Source organism: Dysidea avara, chromosome 1 (genome assembly GCF_963678975.1).
Source record: "Dysidea avara chromosome 1, odDysAvar1.4, whole genome shotgun sequence".
In the NCBI taxonomy this organism is placed as follows: domain Eukaryota; kingdom Metazoa; phylum Porifera; class Demospongiae; order Dictyoceratida; family Dysideidae; genus Dysidea; species Dysidea avara.
The window spans coordinates 30,432,313-30,452,216 of record NC_089272.1 but is presented as its reverse complement, the minus strand read 5'-3'; the positions used below and the strand labels follow the sequence as shown (position 1 = coordinate 30,452,216).

Genomic DNA, 19,904 nt, shown 5'->3' with positions numbered 1-19,904 from the left:
ACAGTTTATCGTCACCGCCCGCATGGGTTTTTAGGAATAGAGCAATAATTTCATAATTCATTATTTCTCACGTGATAATCATTGCTTACGCTTCTGAACTCGTTTTGTATATAAAACATGGTGTGTGCAACAAACGTGACGATTATTCCCAGCCTGGTCTTGTTAGTACCTTCAATAAATGGATTTCTAAAGGGAGATTGCATAAACGAATAGCTAAGTATTAACCGTAACGTAATCAAATAAGCTCTGCAATCATTGTTAAAGTAGCTAGCAACTGTGTGAAGCTATTTTTTAAATGTTTTTCCATGTTAAAAAAAATTATGAAATATGAAAAATGACCTCCCGCCCGCATGACTTTTTCAAATATCCCGGACGATAAACTGTCAATCAACTTGGCCTGGCCTTATAGTCCACAGATATAATCTATGGTGCTGCATACCATCGTTCGGCGTTTTTAACAAATTTAGTCACCCCCACCGTGACGTAATTTGTCCTCTAAGGGCGCGGCTTAAAGAATGACACAATACAACTGCGGTTACCAGATTTTGACACAAGCTGCGAGTAATTAGCACATGTTGTCACCATACATTATTACATTTTATAGCACCCCCACACAAAAATTATACATGTAATTACAACATACAGAAGACACATGAATGCCAAACACTTTTCACAACAATAATGTAAGAATTGTACAATAATGACTGTAATATAACAGCTATGAAATTTTTTCCAGTGGCCCACCATGGTAGCAAGTCTCACATGACGGCATGTATATTCATCCAATCCAAGCACAATGGGAGTAACACGTAAGTATGATGACAAGTTGGTATGACTCCATTTGTAGAATCCAGATGAGTGAGTGTGGCTCCAGTATGTCTAAACAGTTAACAAACATTCCTGTTATAAATACGTGCTAGAGTTGCAATATAATAGCATAGTATTTAAATGCAACAATACATAGTCTCCATTGCATCACTATCAAACGACACTAAGTGGAGGATATTTTTGCATCTCTAGTATGTACACTCTATCAGTACAACCTGTCTTAATGGCCACCAGTATAGAAAGACAACCTCTCTTGGAAAGCCAATTCCAATTGAGAATTTATACAATGTTACCTGCTTATTGAGTGAAGGTGGCAATAAACAAGTTCCACCGTAATTTATACACGTGATCTGATCTGTATATTCTGTCAGTGGATGAGATCCACTTGGCCAGGACAAAATGTGACTCAAATGTCCTGGATGATCCATACTCAACCCACTTATGACCCAGTGGCACAATGGAACTGAGTATAGAGAATACATTTATATTTATTTCTAAGATGTGTGGATGTGTTACAACACATTACATGTACATACAAGACATGCTACATACTGTTTTAGCATTTCAAGTCACCATATTATGTACGGACCAGTCAACAATGCTTCATAGTGCCCATCAGTAAACCTGAAGAAAAGTTACGAAAAGTAAAAATTCACATAAGTACAATGAAACCTCATTAATATGGCCAGTTGTGGAACCAAAAATTTGGCCTGAATAACAAGGTGGCCTTATGAATGTGGAAGATTGCTCTCTACACAAAATGACACATTCAGAGATGGATGATACAGTAACACATTGTGACTTCAATACTCGTGATGTGTCACTGCTAGGCAGCAACCATACACACGGCACTGCCAATGCACAACATCGCACTTACTTGTACACACAATTTTGCTCAAGATTTTACAAATTGATAATTAAGGGGTGTGGGAACTAGCTGCTCGCTCAAAAGACTGTGTGGCAGCTGTTTCCCTTCTGTACAAGTGGCCACCAAGACAGGTCCACTGTGGATGAAAGGCAGGCATTAGATATTTGGTATTTCATGTGTTGAAGGCATTTCAGGGCTTCCGGTAGTCTCAAATCTCACCACAGTTTAACTCAGGCTGTGTTGTGGTCACCACTAAACCACTGGAATGCTGTGTTATGTGAAAAATATATCCTATGGATAATGACTTCATCACTTTCTTCATCAGGAGCTTATAAGGACCAATAGTGAAACTTTTTACACTTTGGGCTGACAGCCAACTGCCTAAGTCTGAAGCAGTGCCTTTGGTGCTCTAACAGATTGGCTGCCCCCTTGCTGCCAGCACTCACTGTCTCTTACGTTGTCACACACTAAATCCATCTCTATAGCCAGTTAGAACAGTATGCTTCTTACCTTTTTTAAGGCGCAAATTGCAGCCACCTCTTTAAAAAACTAGGTCAGAAAATTTTTGTCCCTACGGCCTGAATAATGACCAGCTTTCACTGTACTATTAGTGAGTGATTAGTGATCATGGAGGATTATTTATTAAGATACTAAGATATACAAACGCTACAACCTCTAAATATAGCAGTAAATTTTTTACCCTGGTCCAATGTCTAATAATCATGAGAGACTCTACTGTGACAAATACATGTTTATCATGATATGTGCTAATCGCCTTTTTACAATTAAGTTTTACAACACAAATACATGTATAATTAAACTCACGAATTGTGACTAAATCCCTTCAACGCAAAAAGACAAGTAATGAGACAACCTTGGAGACAACAGCCTCACAAGCCTATTCTGGTGCGCTTATTTAGTAGTAATATAAATTTTAAAGGCATTTATTTACAACAGGACATAATTACGTGCCCCTCTATTGTCTCTGTACATACTTGCCTTTTCTTTACTATTCTCATTTCATTTCACAAGATCTCTTGGCAGGGGCGTAGCTTCTTCACTTGAATTAGTCAATGCTTGAAGTAGATCGAGATACTCTAATAGAACAGTCACATTTCTACAAGTGCCATATTTTTATATTGTAAAGTCTGTAAGTAGCTAGTAATTTAAACCATACAATCCAATGCTAAGCAGAAGTTGTAACTATGCTAAATATTGATTGCAGTGTTACAGCTATTTTGTGACTGCTCTAATAGAGTATTTTGATCGTTTTAATGCAGTACAAGATGAAAGGCAAAGTGTTATTAAGGGTTTACTAGTTAAAATGGGTGTTAGTTGACTGCAGTTTCATGCCACTAACAGGGCTGCCCAGAGAAATTAGGGGGCCCAGGGAAAAGAGTTAAAGAGGGGCCCAGGGGCAAGGAAGGGTCTAGATCCTGACTGCTCTATTAGAGTACATCGATCGTTCTTTAAACAGGCAATCAAGGGGCCCCTTTTGGGCTGGGGCAGGGGGAAAATACCCCCCCCCCCATGTGGGCGGCCCTGGCTACTAAAATTACAGTTATATTTTAATATTCTGTCACTGTAATCTGGGGTTTCTGTCAAAACCATGGAAACTCACCTACTGTTATCAACAGTGCATTGCTTATCAAAAAGTATTGAAATCCCATCCAAAAACAGCTTATAGCTGTAAAAAGTGCACGTCCAAGTAAAGCAGAGTTAACTGCGACAAAAAGTAATGATATCATAATGCGGCCATGTACAAGGTGTGTAAGTTGTAAAATTCATATTAGCTAATCAGATAATACAATATTATTGTTAAAGTGTTAATGAGAACTATGTGCTGCTTGTTTATAAGTGTGTGAGCATCTTCATAAATGCCACACAAATTTAATTCTCAATAAAGCAATGTGTATAGATTCTCTGATAGCAATAAATAGCTTGAGTTTGGCCGCCTTTCCTGTATACGGCAATGCTACGAACAAAGGAAAGGTGGCCAAACTCAAACTATTTATTGCTATCAGAGAATCTATACACATTGCTTTATTGAGAATTAAATTTGTGTGGCATTTATGAAGATGCTCACACACTTATAAACAAGCAGCACATAGTTCTCATTAACACTTTAACAATAACATTGTATTATCTGATTAGCTAATATGAATTTTACAACTTGCACACCTCGTACATGGCCGCATTATGATATCATCACTTTTTGTCGCAGTTAACTCTGCTTTACTTGGACGCACACTTTTTTACAGCTATAAGCTGTTTTTGGATGGGTTGTACTTTACGTGGGAGGATCAAAGCGATGCCGTGTATCGTAATGTCCATACAATACTAATCAACTACATAGCTGTACTGTATGAGTCATACATTACAGTTATGTGCTTAATTGGGCAAATACAGTGCAGTTATGCAGAGAATTTATTAAGGAATGTTATGTAAACAATACACTGTAAATCGCTAAAACCAGCCAAACTAATCCTACAAGTTCATTCTACGGCTAGAAATAGATTGTATTAACACTTACTGATTGTCTGATCACGAAGCATTTTAAACACAACTCCACTAAGACAGCATGATTGATCACGCGAGACGAGGGGTCCTACACGAGCCGTACAACTAGTTTGGAATCCCTCGGAATCCCACACGGAATCAGGAATCTTGCCTTGGAATCTGGAATCCTTGGCTCGATAGAAGTTCGTTTATTTCAGGAGACTTCCGGATACTTTAATAGCGCGCGCCTACGCTCTGCATTTGAGCATAGCTGGGCCTGTTCTGTCCGAGTTGTTCCTTGAACCTCACTTTGAACGTTACTTCAAAGTGTTTGAGCTGACTTTTTATGGATTCAAGAGAGTATAGAACGTGCGAGAACGTGATTGATGCTAGTCTGTCGGCGCCCGCCCTTCGCATAGAGTAAGGGTCTGGTACGCTTAGTATCACCGAGTTGTTCTATAGGAATTTAATTTGAACGTAATGACGTAACGAAAATGGTCTTAACGGAAGTGCCTCGCCCAAAACTGTGGCAGAGATATTGAACTTTCTTTGCCTTTACACAGGCGATAGTGGATTGATCTACCTTTATAGAATAAGTATGTCTCCCTATCTAGAGAATCAGAGTGTAACCCGGGTTTTTCGCGTATCAAACAAGGCGAAAAGCCCTTCCCGAAATAACACTTTCTTCCCTTTGTTCTTTATTAGTTAACTCCTTTTGTCTCTTTCAGTACTGCTAGGGCATTTGATTCATTGTTTTGACGTAACATAACAAAAATGTGTTGATTAAGCGTGAAGCGTTCTGATTGGTTGCACCAGTTTTTGGTAATCCGGTACAACTCCACTATGCTAAGCGTACCAGACCCTTACTCTATGCGAAGGGGCGGGCGCCGCCAGACTAATTCATTGTGTAGCTGTCGAGGTAGCTGTGTAGCTTGAGATACCACTAGACTGGGCACTAGTAGCTAGCGAGCAGCGAGCAATAGCACAATAGTCAACCCAGAGCTCAGTGGTCATGCAGTGGTGGTAAGCATTTAAACAAGTTGATTATGATTATGATTATGATTATATACTGGGTCGAGACAGCACAGCTGATAATTGACCCAGGTAATTACAGACAAAAAAAACATTTAACATATACATGCATACATAAAATTATTTATTGTGATGTTGTGCTACTTCTAAAAACCAAGCGCCATGCAGCTAGCTAACTCATCTGGAATTAACTATAGACAGTATATACTACTACGAATTAACCAACTATGTATTACTACTTTACAAATAGGGTAGTTTTGGATTGTGCAATAATATTATTAGCTAATTCTCGTATTTCGTAATTCATGAAATATTCGTAATTCGTTCAATTACGTTGCTATGCACTGCTAAGGAAGCGTTTGTTACACAAACCGCTTTTTATTTATTTATTTATTTATTTATTTAATGCTTTATGGTGAAAAGTGACACCAAAGGTCTGATGGTAACTTGCACCATCAGCCTGCCTAAGTACAAAATTATCTACAATTATACAATGTTATGTTGATTAATTATAAATGTTTGAAGTTTGTTACTGGAGGTCTGGATTGATGACAGGTTCTGCTAGGACAAAGGAAGTGAAAGGTACAGTTGTTGCTCTCGTCAAAATTCGTTAGAAAGTGATTCCATAAGAATGATTTAAGCTTAGATTTGAGAGTAAAATATGATGTGTTTATATCCATTATCGGCATGGCATTCCACAAAGATGGTAACCGATGGAAATAAGAATGTCGAGCTGTGTTGTTAAGGTGATGAGGTATCAAGAGTTTATTGCTTGCTCCAGCCCTAGTAGTAGAAGAGTTAAAACTGATAAAGTTGTTGATGTTGAACTGGTAGGTTGGTGACTTTAGTGACTTGATAGCAAACAGTATGTCCTGCAGTTCAAATATGTATATGAGGGGAAGGAGCTTCAGGTTAATTAGACAATCTTTGTAGCAGCTGGTGTAGTCATTGAGGATGTGTTTAGTGGCTCGGCGTTGGATTCTCTCAAGGTTAACAATGTCTTTCATCAAATGTGGTCGCCAGATCTGAGTACAGTAAAGTAATTGCGATCTTACCAGGGATACGTACAATCTAACCAAGGTAGTAGGTGAATGATTGCAGACAAATGTCCGTCAAATTAGACCAAGTGTTCTGTAAGCACGGGCAATGATGGTTTTATGATGTTTCTCCTAGTTCAGATCTTCAGATAGTATCACGCCAAGATCCTTGTGAGAATCTACATGAGGTATAATGGAATCAGACATTGAGTATGTTGTGTGGAATTTGCGTTTGAATGATAAGTGAATAAATTTCTTTATATTGAAATTTAAGTCATTGTCCTGTGACCAGACGAAAAGAGCAGTAATGTTATCTTGAAGGTCTTCCTTGTCAGAAACCGATTTAATGTGATTAAAACATTTGGCATCGTCTGCAAACTTTAGAAGCTGGCATTGATGGATATATGCAGACATATCATTGATATATACTAGAAACAATAACGGACCGAGGATGCTCCCCTGTGGAACACCTGAAACTACTGGTAACAAGTCAGAGTAGACATTATTAATAGAGACTCTTTGATAACGGTTAGTCAGGTAGATCTTGAACCAGGACCATAATGGGCCTGTTATTCCAATTGACCATAGCTTTTACCAACATATTACGCACAAAACTATCTTCTAAACTGTTTTATAGTGTGACTAACGTGTTTTTTCCCACAAATTCTCTCGACAAAGCCTCAAAGCTGCTCTTCATTTTCGTTCGCGTACGTAAGTGTTCCTGGTAGTGTACGAGGCCTGCACCGTTGTTTTTCAGTTGCTAAATGCCTGAAAACCTCAAGGGGAAGGTAGTCTGAGGAAAGTCACTACACCCGTATTTCAGTCCGCCGAAAAGAAACCACCTCAGAGCAAAGTTCACCTGTGCAGAAGTTTAATACAGACTTCATTTTACTTCTTACGTAAAAGCTGCTTTTACCGTTATTAAACGATTTTGCTCACGTGGGTGCGTACGGACAAACATAGATAGGTAGATAGGTACACACACACACTTTTACGAAAACAATTTCGGCCAGCTGTGGGCGTGCGCCTGGTTTAAAAATTTATTTGTGATGGCTTTTTTGTTTGCTTAGTTTTCGTTCATAGTGATTAATCGCTCTGAGCCAGACAACCAGGAAGTACAATATAATATTAAAGCACCGCCTATGCTTGTGTGTATGAAAAATACAGCACTTGGGGGTGTCTTGAGGCAAATACAGCACTCGGCTTCGCCTTGTGCTGTATTAGCCTCTCAGCACGCCCCTTGTGCTCTATTTTCCATACACACGTGCGGCAGTGCTTTAACTATAACATAATTGAGGTGTTGAATGAGGCGTTCATCTTGATATAGAATATGTGCATGTGTTGAGGGAATATTCCTTTTAATGCCCGCTGCAAAAAAGAATGTGAGTAGTGAGTTGATAATGATGCCAATGGTATGAATAGAATGATGCTAGACATTGGATCAATTATGCTAAAGAGATTTACAAGGCACGTGCACTGTAGTGTACACATTCCTTTTAATGCCTGCTATGACAGGTTTAGCGGATCATCGATGATGGCAGAGCTGACAATACAAGTTGCTAGCTGGTTAAAGATTGGATCAAGAAGAAATCTATGAGAGCTGAGGAAGAAGAAATTGAGTAAAGTTGCATGCTGATCATGCAATAGCATAAGTTGTAGTGTCAATTAGCTGCAAAAACAGCAGTGTATGCTAGGCACAACCACGCACTTTAATAAGCCTTCTATATAAAAGTATAAGAGTCCACAGTGAGATGGACTCGTATCTTGTGTATTTATAATTGCATGGGCAGAGTTGATGCAAAGATGTGCCCCACCTAGGCCCTACCATCACTGAAAGTCTAGCTACGCCACTGGTTACTTGTTATGTACATGTAGTACCATAGCTACTTTAGTTTTCATTGTAATTAAACTCTAATTAGGGTTCCTATGGATACAAATACATGAAAATAGTAAGAAGAAAATATCCTGACCGCCTGGCAGACTCCTGTAAGCGTTCAAGCATTAATCGGATGGCTGCAGGTTCAAGGCTGCCCAGGTCCAGTCATAGATTTTTTCTTCTTTCTCCAACTTTACAAACACACTTAGTGAATTTAATATAAACTACACCCTGTACCATCATACTGTATGTTAAACATGATTGTTAGCACAGGGTAGCCATAATGTGTTGTGAATCAACACTAGAGAAAAGAAATAGAATACAAAGGAGGACAAAAATGAGTCCATGATGCACGTATTGTTAGGGCTGGGCGATATTGAAAATTTACTATCACGATATATCACGGGAAAAATATCACGATATTACTAATTATCACAATATTTTTCATATTTTGACAAATGCTCTACTATGAAATTACACCTACCTACACATGTGATATAACCTGCAGCAACATGAATGGATGCACAAAAATACATGTACATGGCATTAACCATTAATACATGGTGATATAGACATTAGCTAGACCTACAATTAAGCATGGAGAGGATGTGTGTTACACACCCAAGTGCATGGCATAAATTCAAGAGTTCTGCAGATTCCCATGCATGACTAAAAGACTGCTAACTATAGCAAGAAAAGCTCATTCACCCATGCACATTTTATTAGCTACAATGCCACAATGTGCAGAAACATTCTTTCCTCAATAAAAATCCAAAATAACAAAGTCCCTTCAGTAGCTATTTTCATATTCGCATGGATGCACTATATAGTTACTTGACTGCTCTATTAGAGTATATAGGTGACTGCTCTATTAGAGTATCTCGATCTTTCCTGGAGCTAAACAGCAGCACTATGTTTACAGTAGTTAGCTAATACATATTATTGGAGAACACCGCGGTAAGCACGATATCACGATAATATCGTTTCCAAGAATTTTTGACGATACTGGTATCGTTACAACAGAATATCGCGGTTTTACGATATAACCGAGATACCGCCCACCCCTACGTATTGTACATACCACACTAACTGTTTGTGAGAAGGTGCAAACTCCATGATCCCTAATAATAATGTTACAGTAGGGTAATACATAGACTGTATGATTATGCATGTTGATACTTGTTTACACACAATTCCATGCATGTATTATTTATTTACACTCAATTCCATACAGGTTCACCATCATCTGTACGAGCTATAGCACGGAGCATTGTAGCATTAGAAGGTCAATCAGTTAATCTGAGGTGTATCCCAAAACCAATTACTACAGCATTGAGATGGACATTTGGTGGAGGGAGTCTAAGTGAAGGATTGAAGTTTAAACTGGGTCGATTGGATCAAACTTTAACCATTAACAATCTCACAATGGAAGATAGTGGTGAATATGATTGTCATGTTGTTGGTGGTGATGATGTTACTGCTACTATTGACCTAATTGTTAAAGCAGGTAACTACCATAATTATGTAGAAAAATAATTATTATTTATATATGAAAAAACACGAATTTATTAATAAGAAACTACTGTAACTACTAACTTGAGATATATCTGCTATCAGAAGTTCATAAGTGCCACAAGGTGCAGTGCTTATGGGCTCCTGCTGCTTGGGCTCCTTATGGGCTGGTAGTTAATACTATGAAACACGACAAAAATGTAGTAGTAGTAGTAGTAGTAGTAGTAGTAGTAGTAGTAGTAGTAGTAGTAGTAGTAGTAGTAGTAGTGGTGGTAGTAGTAGTAGTAGTAGTAGTAGTAGTAGTAGTAGTAGTAGTAGTAGTAGTAGTAGTAGTAGTAGTAGTAGTAGTAGTAGTGGTAGTAGTAGTAGTAGTAGTAGTAGTAGTGGTAGTAGTAGTAGTGGTAGTAGTAGTAGTGGTAGTAGTAGTAGTGGTAGTAGTAGTAGTGGTAGTAGTAGTAGTGGTAGTAGTAGTAGTGGTAGTAGTAGTAGTGGTAGTAGTAGTAGTGGTAGTAGTAGTAGTGGTAGTAGTAGTAGTGGTAGTAGTAGTAGTGGTAGTAGTAGTAGTGGTAGTAGTAGTAGTGGTAGTAGTAGTAGTGGTAGTAGTAGTAGTGGTAGTAGTAGTAGTGGTAGTAGTAGTAGTGGTAGTAGTAGTAGTGGTAGTAGTAGTAGTGGTAGTAGTAGTGGTGGTAGTAGTAGTAGTGGTAGTAGTAGTAGTAGTGGTAGTAGTGGTAGTAGTAGTAGTAGTAGTGGTAGTAGTAGTAGTAGTAGTGGTAGTAGTAGTAGTGGTAGTAGTAGTAGTGGTAGTAGTAGTAGTGGTAGTAGTGGTAGTAGTGGTAGTGGTAGTAGTGGTAGTGGTAGTAATGGTAGTGGTAGTAGTGGTAGTAGTAGTAGTGGTAGTAGTAGTGGTGGTAGTATTAGTAGTGGTAGTAGTCCTGTTCAGGCAGGTACCACCTATGTTCATCGCCACAATCTGGTGGCTCGTGCTGTGCACTGGAACCTCTGTAAGCATTATTCACTGCCTTTTACCTCTAAATCAAGGCTCTCTCACAACCCCCCTCCAGTTTGTGAGAGCTCCACAACAAAATTGCTATGGGGTTTCCACCTACAAACCAGCTCCCATCATGCCAGCAACCACCCAGACATTGTTCTCTTTGCCTATCCTCAGAAGAAGATTTATTTTTAGAGACCCTTGCCCTGGGGATATCAATGTTTCAACTAAAGAGGAAGAGAAAGTTTGCAAGTATTTACCCCTGGCCACGGATTTCCATCTAATGTATCGCATGGTGGTTGAAGTGATACCTATTGTTTTTGGACATACTGGAGTAGTGTCTACCGATTGCGTGAAGTACCTGACAAAGATCCCAGGTTATTGTGAAAGTCTTTTTGCAACTTTACAAAAGGCTACTATCCTTGAAACAATTCACACTTTACGATCAATACAAATAAACTGAGTTTTATCTGATGTATTCTTACATGATATAACTCTTACTTACTGTATATGCCTTCTACTGTATATACATGTGATTCAATAATAATTGGTAGTAGTAGAAATGCGTAATCATTCACATATAGCATCATTATTTTGTGTGTGAAAGCATGGAAAGCAAAGGCTAGAACAGTAAGGATCCTACCAGAAACAATATCAGTTACAACAACTACATTAAAGACTTGATGACTAGATTAAAATAACTACAAGGCCAGAAATCATTTAAAATCTTTACCACAAAGTGCTCACCTTACCAAAGAGCTCTCATTTTAGCTGTTTTAACTTCTAAAGACAATTTGCATACAAATAGTGTCATAGTTGATAGGTCATCAATATTGCTACATATTTTCTTCATCAGTGGTTACAGCGTTATTCAACTTCCACAGCTCTAATGCATTGTGACATCCTTTTTGAATCTTGCATACTTTGGTATATAGAATTTCAGAAGCTTTTAGAACTACTCTTAGACTATTAATTGATCCCTGTTGAATAGTGCTGTAATCACTGATGAAGATAATATGTAGCAATATTGATGACCTATCAAATAAGACACCATTTGTATACAAATTGTCTTTAGAAGTTAAAACAGCTAAATTGAGAACTCTTTTGTAAGGTGAGCACTTTGTGGTAAAGATTTTAAATGATTTCTGGCCTTGTAGCCATTTTAATCGAAAACAGGCTTTGGTGGAGCCATACAATACACCAAAAGGTGCGTTGCATACCGTAGCCTTATTGGCTATATATTGTTTCCTTAGTGATCACCTTTTAGCTATTGTATAGTCATTTCAAAGAAACCTTGCCTGTGAAAGGGCTTAATGGGCTTTCTTCAAAACTCGTTGGACTTCTTTGAAATGAATATAGCTATAAGGTGGTCAAACTTAAAGTGCTCATTCTTGAGGCCACTCCCTTTTGCTTCTCAGGCCAAATCAGCTAAGTAGCTACAGGGTCAATAGACCAGTATTTTGAGAGTCAAATGGTAACTAAGCTACATTATGATTGCTGAGCCACTTGTCAGTAGGCAGATATTTGGTGAAATATTGAGAGTTCATAACTTTGTGATGAGCTTAAAAGGTAATTTGCAACTCCTTTGTGGTGTTATCTCTACTTGCAAGGTGATCACAAGTGAGGATAAAGATTTAGCACTGAAAAATATATAGAAGGTTTAGTATGTCCCTACTGTGCATTTCCATTATGGTATCTTGAACACAGTAGTGATGTAACACTTCTACTGTGATTTTATATCATGCACTACTCCAGCTTGTTTCAATACTTTTTATTGATGTGCTGTGGTCCCTACTCTAGTTGAAATTCCAAAATTTTGTGTGTAGCTACTTGTTTTAGCGATATTGATTGGATGCAGTTTGAGTTATTAATGATTGCTGTCTGAAGCACTGAGTCAAACTTACAGTAACTTTAACTTGATTTGATTATTGACAATGTTTATGTGCTTGTTATGTCTTTTAGATATCACAGCCTGCAGGTGATACATTAAAATCCAACCTACCAAATCTTATTGTGTTGTATCCAGTACACTTCATTGTCAGCTATGTTCAACCCGTTACACAGCATTACAAATCAAAAACTGTTCAAAAAGCATCTCTGCAATCAAAGTAGCCACTATGAAAAATACGGACAATTTCCATTATGAAGCCAGGAAAGCCATCACGTGTTACCACCAAGTCAATACCTTTTGCTGTCAGCCCAGATAAATTGGACACAAGAGGACACCAGTGCGTCATGAAGAATACATTATACATACTGCGGTATGCCAAAAGACACCTCTTGAGCCAAAGTGACATCAAACAGTGAAAATAATCAAGCCTGTAGTCTTAACCGTTATCGAGTTACGCTTGTCTGAAGGCATCAGTCAGTCAGGCTGTCAGGCAGTCAGTAGAAAATTCCATTTACTAAATTAAAAAAAAATCCGTAGAAATTTGTTGAAAGCGTTTTGGGTTGATCTGAAAGTTTGTTTGGGTTTAGTTTTACCTAACCAATACTGACTCATCATCTCCAGGGTAAATAGAGGCTGGTTTTTGGGTAATATATTTTTGTGTGCCATGCCTACACCCTACTATACAGTACTATTGTACTGTATGATGGTTGTGATGAGTGATAATATTTGAAGCTAGTTTCTAGATGTCTTTGATATTTACCATGAAATGGCTGCATATTTTCATCAGTGTAGTGGAGAAAATGAGAGTTCAGCTCTTTTATTTTCTACCATATAGTTGATTGTTTACCAAGTATTGCTGGTGGACTGATTTGGGATGGTCAGAGTGCTAATAGGACATCTGTTCGTCGATGTACAGATCTTCATAGTGTTTTTAACTCAGGACTGACTGTTTCCAGAAAATGTAATGAATTTGGAATGTGGGAAGATGTAGATTTTTCTGACTGTACAATGAAACCTTCAATGAATCGTGAAGTGATTGTTGACCAGGCAGAGTTACTAGATATGAATCAGATGGATATTACTACCTATGAGTCAATGGTAAATTTAACGAGTTTCTGCTGAAAAAGATACCTGAAGAATGTGGGCTGTATAATGTATTAACACATGACTCAACAAAAGTGCCCTGTATATATCACCATCCTTTAACTAGTTTACTTCCAAATTTTATTACTTAACTTGAATATTTTAGTGCCAGTGTAATAGGCCAATAGCTAAGTCACATTCAAGGTGACTAATTTTAGAAGTACACTCTAGTATGTGTTGTGGTATGTAGCTAACACATACCATACATCATCAGTATCTACTGAATCAAGACACACGGTAGTGTGTCGTGCGGCCCAAGAAGCCGACGCGCCACACCGTGAGTATATTTACAGGAAGAAAGTAAACGCGATTTTTGTACCTTTGTAGCTTCGTGAATCCTTATCCGATTGACACCAAATTTGCTACAGAAGTGCCAGCTAGGTAGGGGAGTCTACATTCCAAATTTGAAGAAAATCGCTCCAGCCATTTCCGGCCAAAGTTTGGTTTTTGTTTCTTCGTTTTTTTTCTTCTTCTATACTTCTTCTTTTTGCACACTTTGCAAAATTCGCCATAAAACACGAATGCGTTCTCCAATCGGGCTGTAATTTGGCACACGTAAAGGGCTCATTAAGGCGAATCTCAGTACCAAGTTTGGTAGGAATCCGATGAACATTCACGGAGTTATGACCGATTATTTGCGTAAAATTAGGTCGAAGGTCTGTCACGCCCACAGGGTAAACCGCTTGAAGGAATGAGCTGAAAATTGCTATGTAGATGGAGTAACTATCGTAGGAGTGCCTTTGTGTGGTTTGAAAGGAATCCAGTTAAAGGCCATCGAGATATAGTCTGGCGCGGCCGCCCCTTCGCATAAAGAGGAAGGGTCTGGTCGCTCTAGCATACAAAATTTATAGCCTGTTACTGAAAACAGGTAACACCAATCAGATCGCGTTGTTGGTAATTACCGAATTTTTGTGACGTTTGTTTAGAAGTTACCATAGATACCACGGAATTACGTAATGAGTGAAAGAGATTATCGCGAAGTTTCATGAAGATGAGATGATTGAGGCTGCTGGTAGTCGTCTATACGGTTTAACTAAGATCTGCTTACTTTGTATGGTAGTCAGACGTGTTATTCTTGTTGATGTCATTGTTTAATTACATTCCACCGCTACAAATTTGTAATGCTAGAGTGACCAGACCCTTCCTCTTTATGCGAAGGGGCGACCGCGCCAGGCTAATCGAGATATGACAAAACCCAACCTGTGTCAAAATTACGCGATCGATTTTTATGATTTAAAAAACTATTAGTTTTCACGCCTACTAGGCAAACCGCTTAGATCAGTGAGCTGAAAATTGGTGTGTAGCTGGAATAATTATCATAGAAAGTCCTTGCAGTAGTACAGAAGAATCCGATTACAAACTACTGAGTTATGATTCCAAAGCCAACTACGTGTAGCATATGCGAGATCGAGATACAGTCACCCTAATAGAGCATACAGCTACGTTTATAATTTACTCCATTAGGCCAATGAAACTTGATTACCAGTTTCTCGCTCAGATTTTTGAAAATTTGATGCGGGCGGGGGGTTATTATTCATTATTCATTATTTTTCCAAAAGCACAACACACATCCAAACATGAAGATTTCTGCCAAAAAACAGTGAGATCTACACTGCTAAGGTACGTTACTAATCTATAACAAGTGATTTTTCCATTAGAGTATAGCTGATTGCTCTATTAGAGTAAAAGTGACCGTTCTATTAGAGTATTTCGATCTGAAATACCAATAATGAAATTCCATGCGGGTGTATCAAAAGCATGCGGGCGATGACGCGAAACTGCTAATCAAGTTTCATTGGCCTAATATAGAATTACATTACATTGCAAGTTATTCTGTAGGGAGTTCAGCTACAAACCAGTCACCCTGTAGTCAAACCAGCTAGAAGAGGTTACCTAATAGAGAGTTAAGCTACAAAGAAACCATCATGTAGAGAGTTCAGCTGCAAACAAATCAGCCTGTAGAGAATTCAGCTACAAACAAATTGCCCTGTAGAGAGATCAGCTAGAAGAAGTTACCTTGTAGAGAATTCAGTTACAAAGAAACCATCGTGTAGAAAGTTCAGCTGCAAACAAATCACCCAGTAGAAAGTTCCACTATGAACAGATCACCCTGTAGAGACTTCAGTTAGAAACAAGTCATCCTGTAGAGAGATCAGCTAGAAGAAGTCACCTTGTAGAGAGTTCAGCTACAAAGAAACCACCATGTAAGAGTGTTCAGCTGCAAACAAATCACTTTGTAGAGAATTCAGCTAGAAAGAAGTCACCCTGTAGAGAGATCAGCTAGAAACAAGTCACCCTGTAGAGAGTTCAGCTAGAAGAATTACATTGTAGAGAGTTCAGCTACAAACAAATTGCCCTGTAGAGAATTCAGCTACAAACAAATCACCCTGTAGAAAGATCAGCTAGAAGAAGTTACCTTGTAGATAGTTCAGCTACAAGCAAGTCATCCGGTAGAGAGATCAGCTAGAAGGATCACCTTGTAGAGAGTTCAGCTACAAAGAAATCACCCTGCTTCATCTTTTCTTCTTCCTGTGGTAAACAAAAAATGATAGGTTAAAAAGCCCTAAAGCCGGCCTTTTGTGTATGGCCGGCTTTGGGGTATACAAATACAAAAAGATGTGAAATCTAATCCAAAACAGCCAAGCTGTAAAAAAAGAGTGCGGCCCTCAGAAAGGCTATGGTGAAAAAAGATGTGAAATCCAAGGTGGCGGCCAAGAAATGGCTGTGATGGTAGGTTAATGGTAAAAATTTTAATAACAACAATTCAGGTGAATTTAGTGCCAAGACCAAGCGGCACTAAATTCACCTGAATTGTTGTTATTAAAATTTTTACCATTAACCTACCATCACAGCCATTTCTTGGCCGCCACCTTGGATTTCACATCTTTTTTCACCATAGCCTTTCTGAGGGTATGGTGAAAATTTTTACCATTAACCTACCATCACAGCCATTTCTTGGCCGCCACCTCAGATTTCACATCTTTTTTTACAGCTTGGCTGTTTTGGATTAGATACCTTGTATACAGGGGTATGTCTCAGCATAAAATCTATATACATTACATGTTGTAGTAAACTATTTTAATGCATTTCTGATTTCAGGTATATAATTAGGTGTATCAAGACACACGGTAGTGTGTCGTGCGGCCCAAGAAGCCGGCGCGTAACACCCGTGAGTATATTGACAAGAAGAAAGAAAACGCAATTTTCGCACCTCCGTAGCTCTGTGCTGCCTTGATGAAACAAGACGATTTTTGCTGTGGACATGTCCTCCAACTTCAGCACTCCACATTCCAAATTTGAGCGAAATCGCTTCAAGCGTTCCCGAGATATGTGACTTCAAAAATTGGCTTAGTTTTTTCGTTTTTTTTCTTATTTTCTTCCTCTTTTCGCACACTTACAAAAACTGCTATAAAACGCGAACGCCATATCCGATTGCCTTGAAGTTTGGCACACAGGAGGAGGGTATAAAGGCGCATCTTGGTACCAACTATGGCTGGAATACGATAAACAGGCAAAGAGCTATGAGCGATTATTCACGAAAAATAACATCAATATGTTGTCACGCCTACAGGGTAAACCGCGTATGGGAAGAAGCTGAAAATCGGTGGGTGAATAGGTTAACTATTGAACCTCAACCCTTTTGTGGTTTGAAAGAAATCGAGCTAAAAACCAGGAAGATGCAACGAAAAAACCAACAGTGTGTAACAATTACGCAATCGAGATTACTAATAAAAAAACGACTGCTTGCCACGCCTACCAGTTAAACCGCTTGGGGTAATACTTTGAAAATCGTTGTACAGATGGAGTAATCATCTTAGAAAGGTTCATCAATGGTGTAGAAGAATCAGACTTAAAGCCACGGAGTTATAACACGAAATCCAACTTGGTGCAGCAAGTGCGAGATCGAGATACTCTAATAGAGCAGTCATCCTAATAGAGCAGTCACCCTGAAGAGAATCCAAGAGATCAGCTAGAAACAAGAAACCTGTATAGAGATCAGCTACACACAAGTCACCCTGTAGAGAGATCAGCTAGAAGAAGTTACCTTGTAGGGAGTTCATGCAACTATAGAAAGAGATAGTTCAGCTAGAAGAAATCACCTTGTAGAGTTCAGCTACAAAGGAACCACCATGTAGAGAGTTCAGCTACAAACAAATCGCCCTGTAGAGAGATCAATAGAAGAAGTTACCTTGCAGAGAGTTCAGCTACAAAGAAACCATCATGTAGAGAGTTCAACTACAAACAAATCTCCCTGTAGAGAGATCAGCTAGAAGAAGTTACCTTGTAGAGAGTTCAGCTACAAAGAAACCATCATGTAGAGAGTTCAGCTGCAAACAAATCACCTGCAGAGAGTTCAGCTACAAACAAATCTCCCTGTAGAGAGATCAGCTAGAAGAAGTTTCCTTATAGAGAGTTCAGCTACAAACAAATCACCCTGTAGAAAGATCAGCTAGAAGAAGTCACCTTGTAGAGAGTTCAGCTACAAAGAAACTACCATGTAGAGAGCTCAGCTACAAACTAGTGACCTTGTAGAGACATCAGCTAGAAGAAGTTACCTTGTAGAGAGTTCAACTACAAAGAAACCATTCTTTAAAGAGCTCAGCTGCACAAAATCACATGTACAGAATTCAGCTACAAACAAATCACCCTGTAGAAAGATCAGCTAGAAGAAGTTACCTGGTAGAGAGTTCAGTTACAAAGAAACCACCATGTAGAGAATTCAGCTAGAATAAGTTACCTTGTAGAAAGTTCAGCTACAAAGAAACCATTCTGTAAAGAGCTCAGCTGCAATCAAATCACCTATACAGAATTCAGCTACAAACAAATCACCCTGTAGAGAGATCAGCTAGAAGAAGTTATCTTGTAGATAGTTCAGCTACAAACAAATCACCCTGTAGAGAGATCAGCTAGAAGAAGTTACTTTGTAGAGAGTTCAGATACAAAGAAACCACCATGTAGAGAGTTACAAAATAGTGACCTTGTAGAGACATCAGCTAGAAAAGTTACCTTGTAGAGAGTTCAGCTACAACAAATCTCCCTGTAGAGAGATTAGCTAGAAGAAGTTACCTAATAGAGAGTTCAGCTACAAACATATCATGTACCCTGTAGAAAGATCAGCTAGAAGAAGTCACCTTGTAGAAAGTTCAGTTACAAAGAAACCACCATGTAGAGAGTTCAGCTACAAACTAGTGACCTTATAGAGACATCAGCTAGAAAAGTTACCTTGTAGAGAGTTCAGCTACAAAGAAACCATCATGTAGAGAGTTCAGCTGCAAACAAATCACCTGCAGAGAGTTCAGCTACAAACAAATCTCCCTGTAGAGAGATCAGCTAGAAGAAGTTTCCTTATAGAGAGTTCAGCTACAAACAAATCACCCTGTAGAAAGATCAGCTAGAAGAAGTCACCTTGTAGAGAGTTCAGCTACAAAGAAACCATCATGTAGAGAGTTCAGCTGCAAACAAATCACCTGCAGAGAGTTCAGCTACAAACAAATTGCCCTGTAGAGAGATCAATAGAAGAAGTTACCTTGCAGAGAGTTCAGCTACAAAGAAACCATCATGTAGAGAGTTCAACTACAAACAAATCTCCCTGTAGAGAGATCAGCTAGAAGAAGTTACCTTGTAGAGAGTTCAGCTACAAAGAAACCATCATGTAGAGAGTTCAGCTGCAAACAAATCACCTGCAGAGAGTTCAGCTACAAACAAATCACCCTGTAGAGAGATCAGCTAGAAGAAGTTACTTTGTAGAGAGTTCAGATACAAAGAAACCACCATGTAGAGAGTTACAAAATAGTGACCTTGTAGAGACATCAGCTAGAAAAGTTACCTTGTAGAGAGTTCAGCTACAACAAATCTCCCTGTAGAGAGATTAGCTAGAAGAAGTTACCTAATAGAGAGTTCAGCTACAAACATATCATGTACCCTGTAGAAAGATCAGCTAGAAGAAGTCACCTTGTAGAAAGTTCAGTTACAAAGAAACCACCATGTAGAGAGTTCAGCTACAAACTAGTGACCTTATAGAGACATCAGCTAGAAAAGTTACCTTGTAGAGAGTTCAGCTACAAAGAAACCATTCTTTAAAGAGCTCAGCTGCAAACAAATCACCTGTGCAGAATTCAGCTACAAACAAATCACCCTGTAGAGAGATCAGCTAGAAGAAATTACCTTGTAGATAGTTCAGCTACAAACAAATCACCCTGTAGAAAGATCAGTTAGAAGAAGTTACCTTG

General features: G+C 38.7%; 1 protein-coding gene across 1 annotated transcript in view; it reads left to right on the top strand.

Annotated features, from left to right (window-relative positions):
* LOC136261384 (adhesion G protein-coupled receptor L4-like) overlaps positions 1 to 19,904 on the top strand; it is a 200,593-nt gene that overhangs the window by 78,100 nt on the left and 102,589 nt on the right. Inside the window, exons 3-4 of the mRNA XM_066055389.1 lie at positions 9,375 to 9,647; positions 13,367 to 13,629. Of these exons, the coding sequence (XP_065911461.1) occupies positions 9,375 to 9,647; positions 13,367 to 13,629 (536 nt within the window). The remainder of the gene's footprint in view (positions 1 to 9,374; positions 9,648 to 13,366; positions 13,630 to 19,904) is intronic.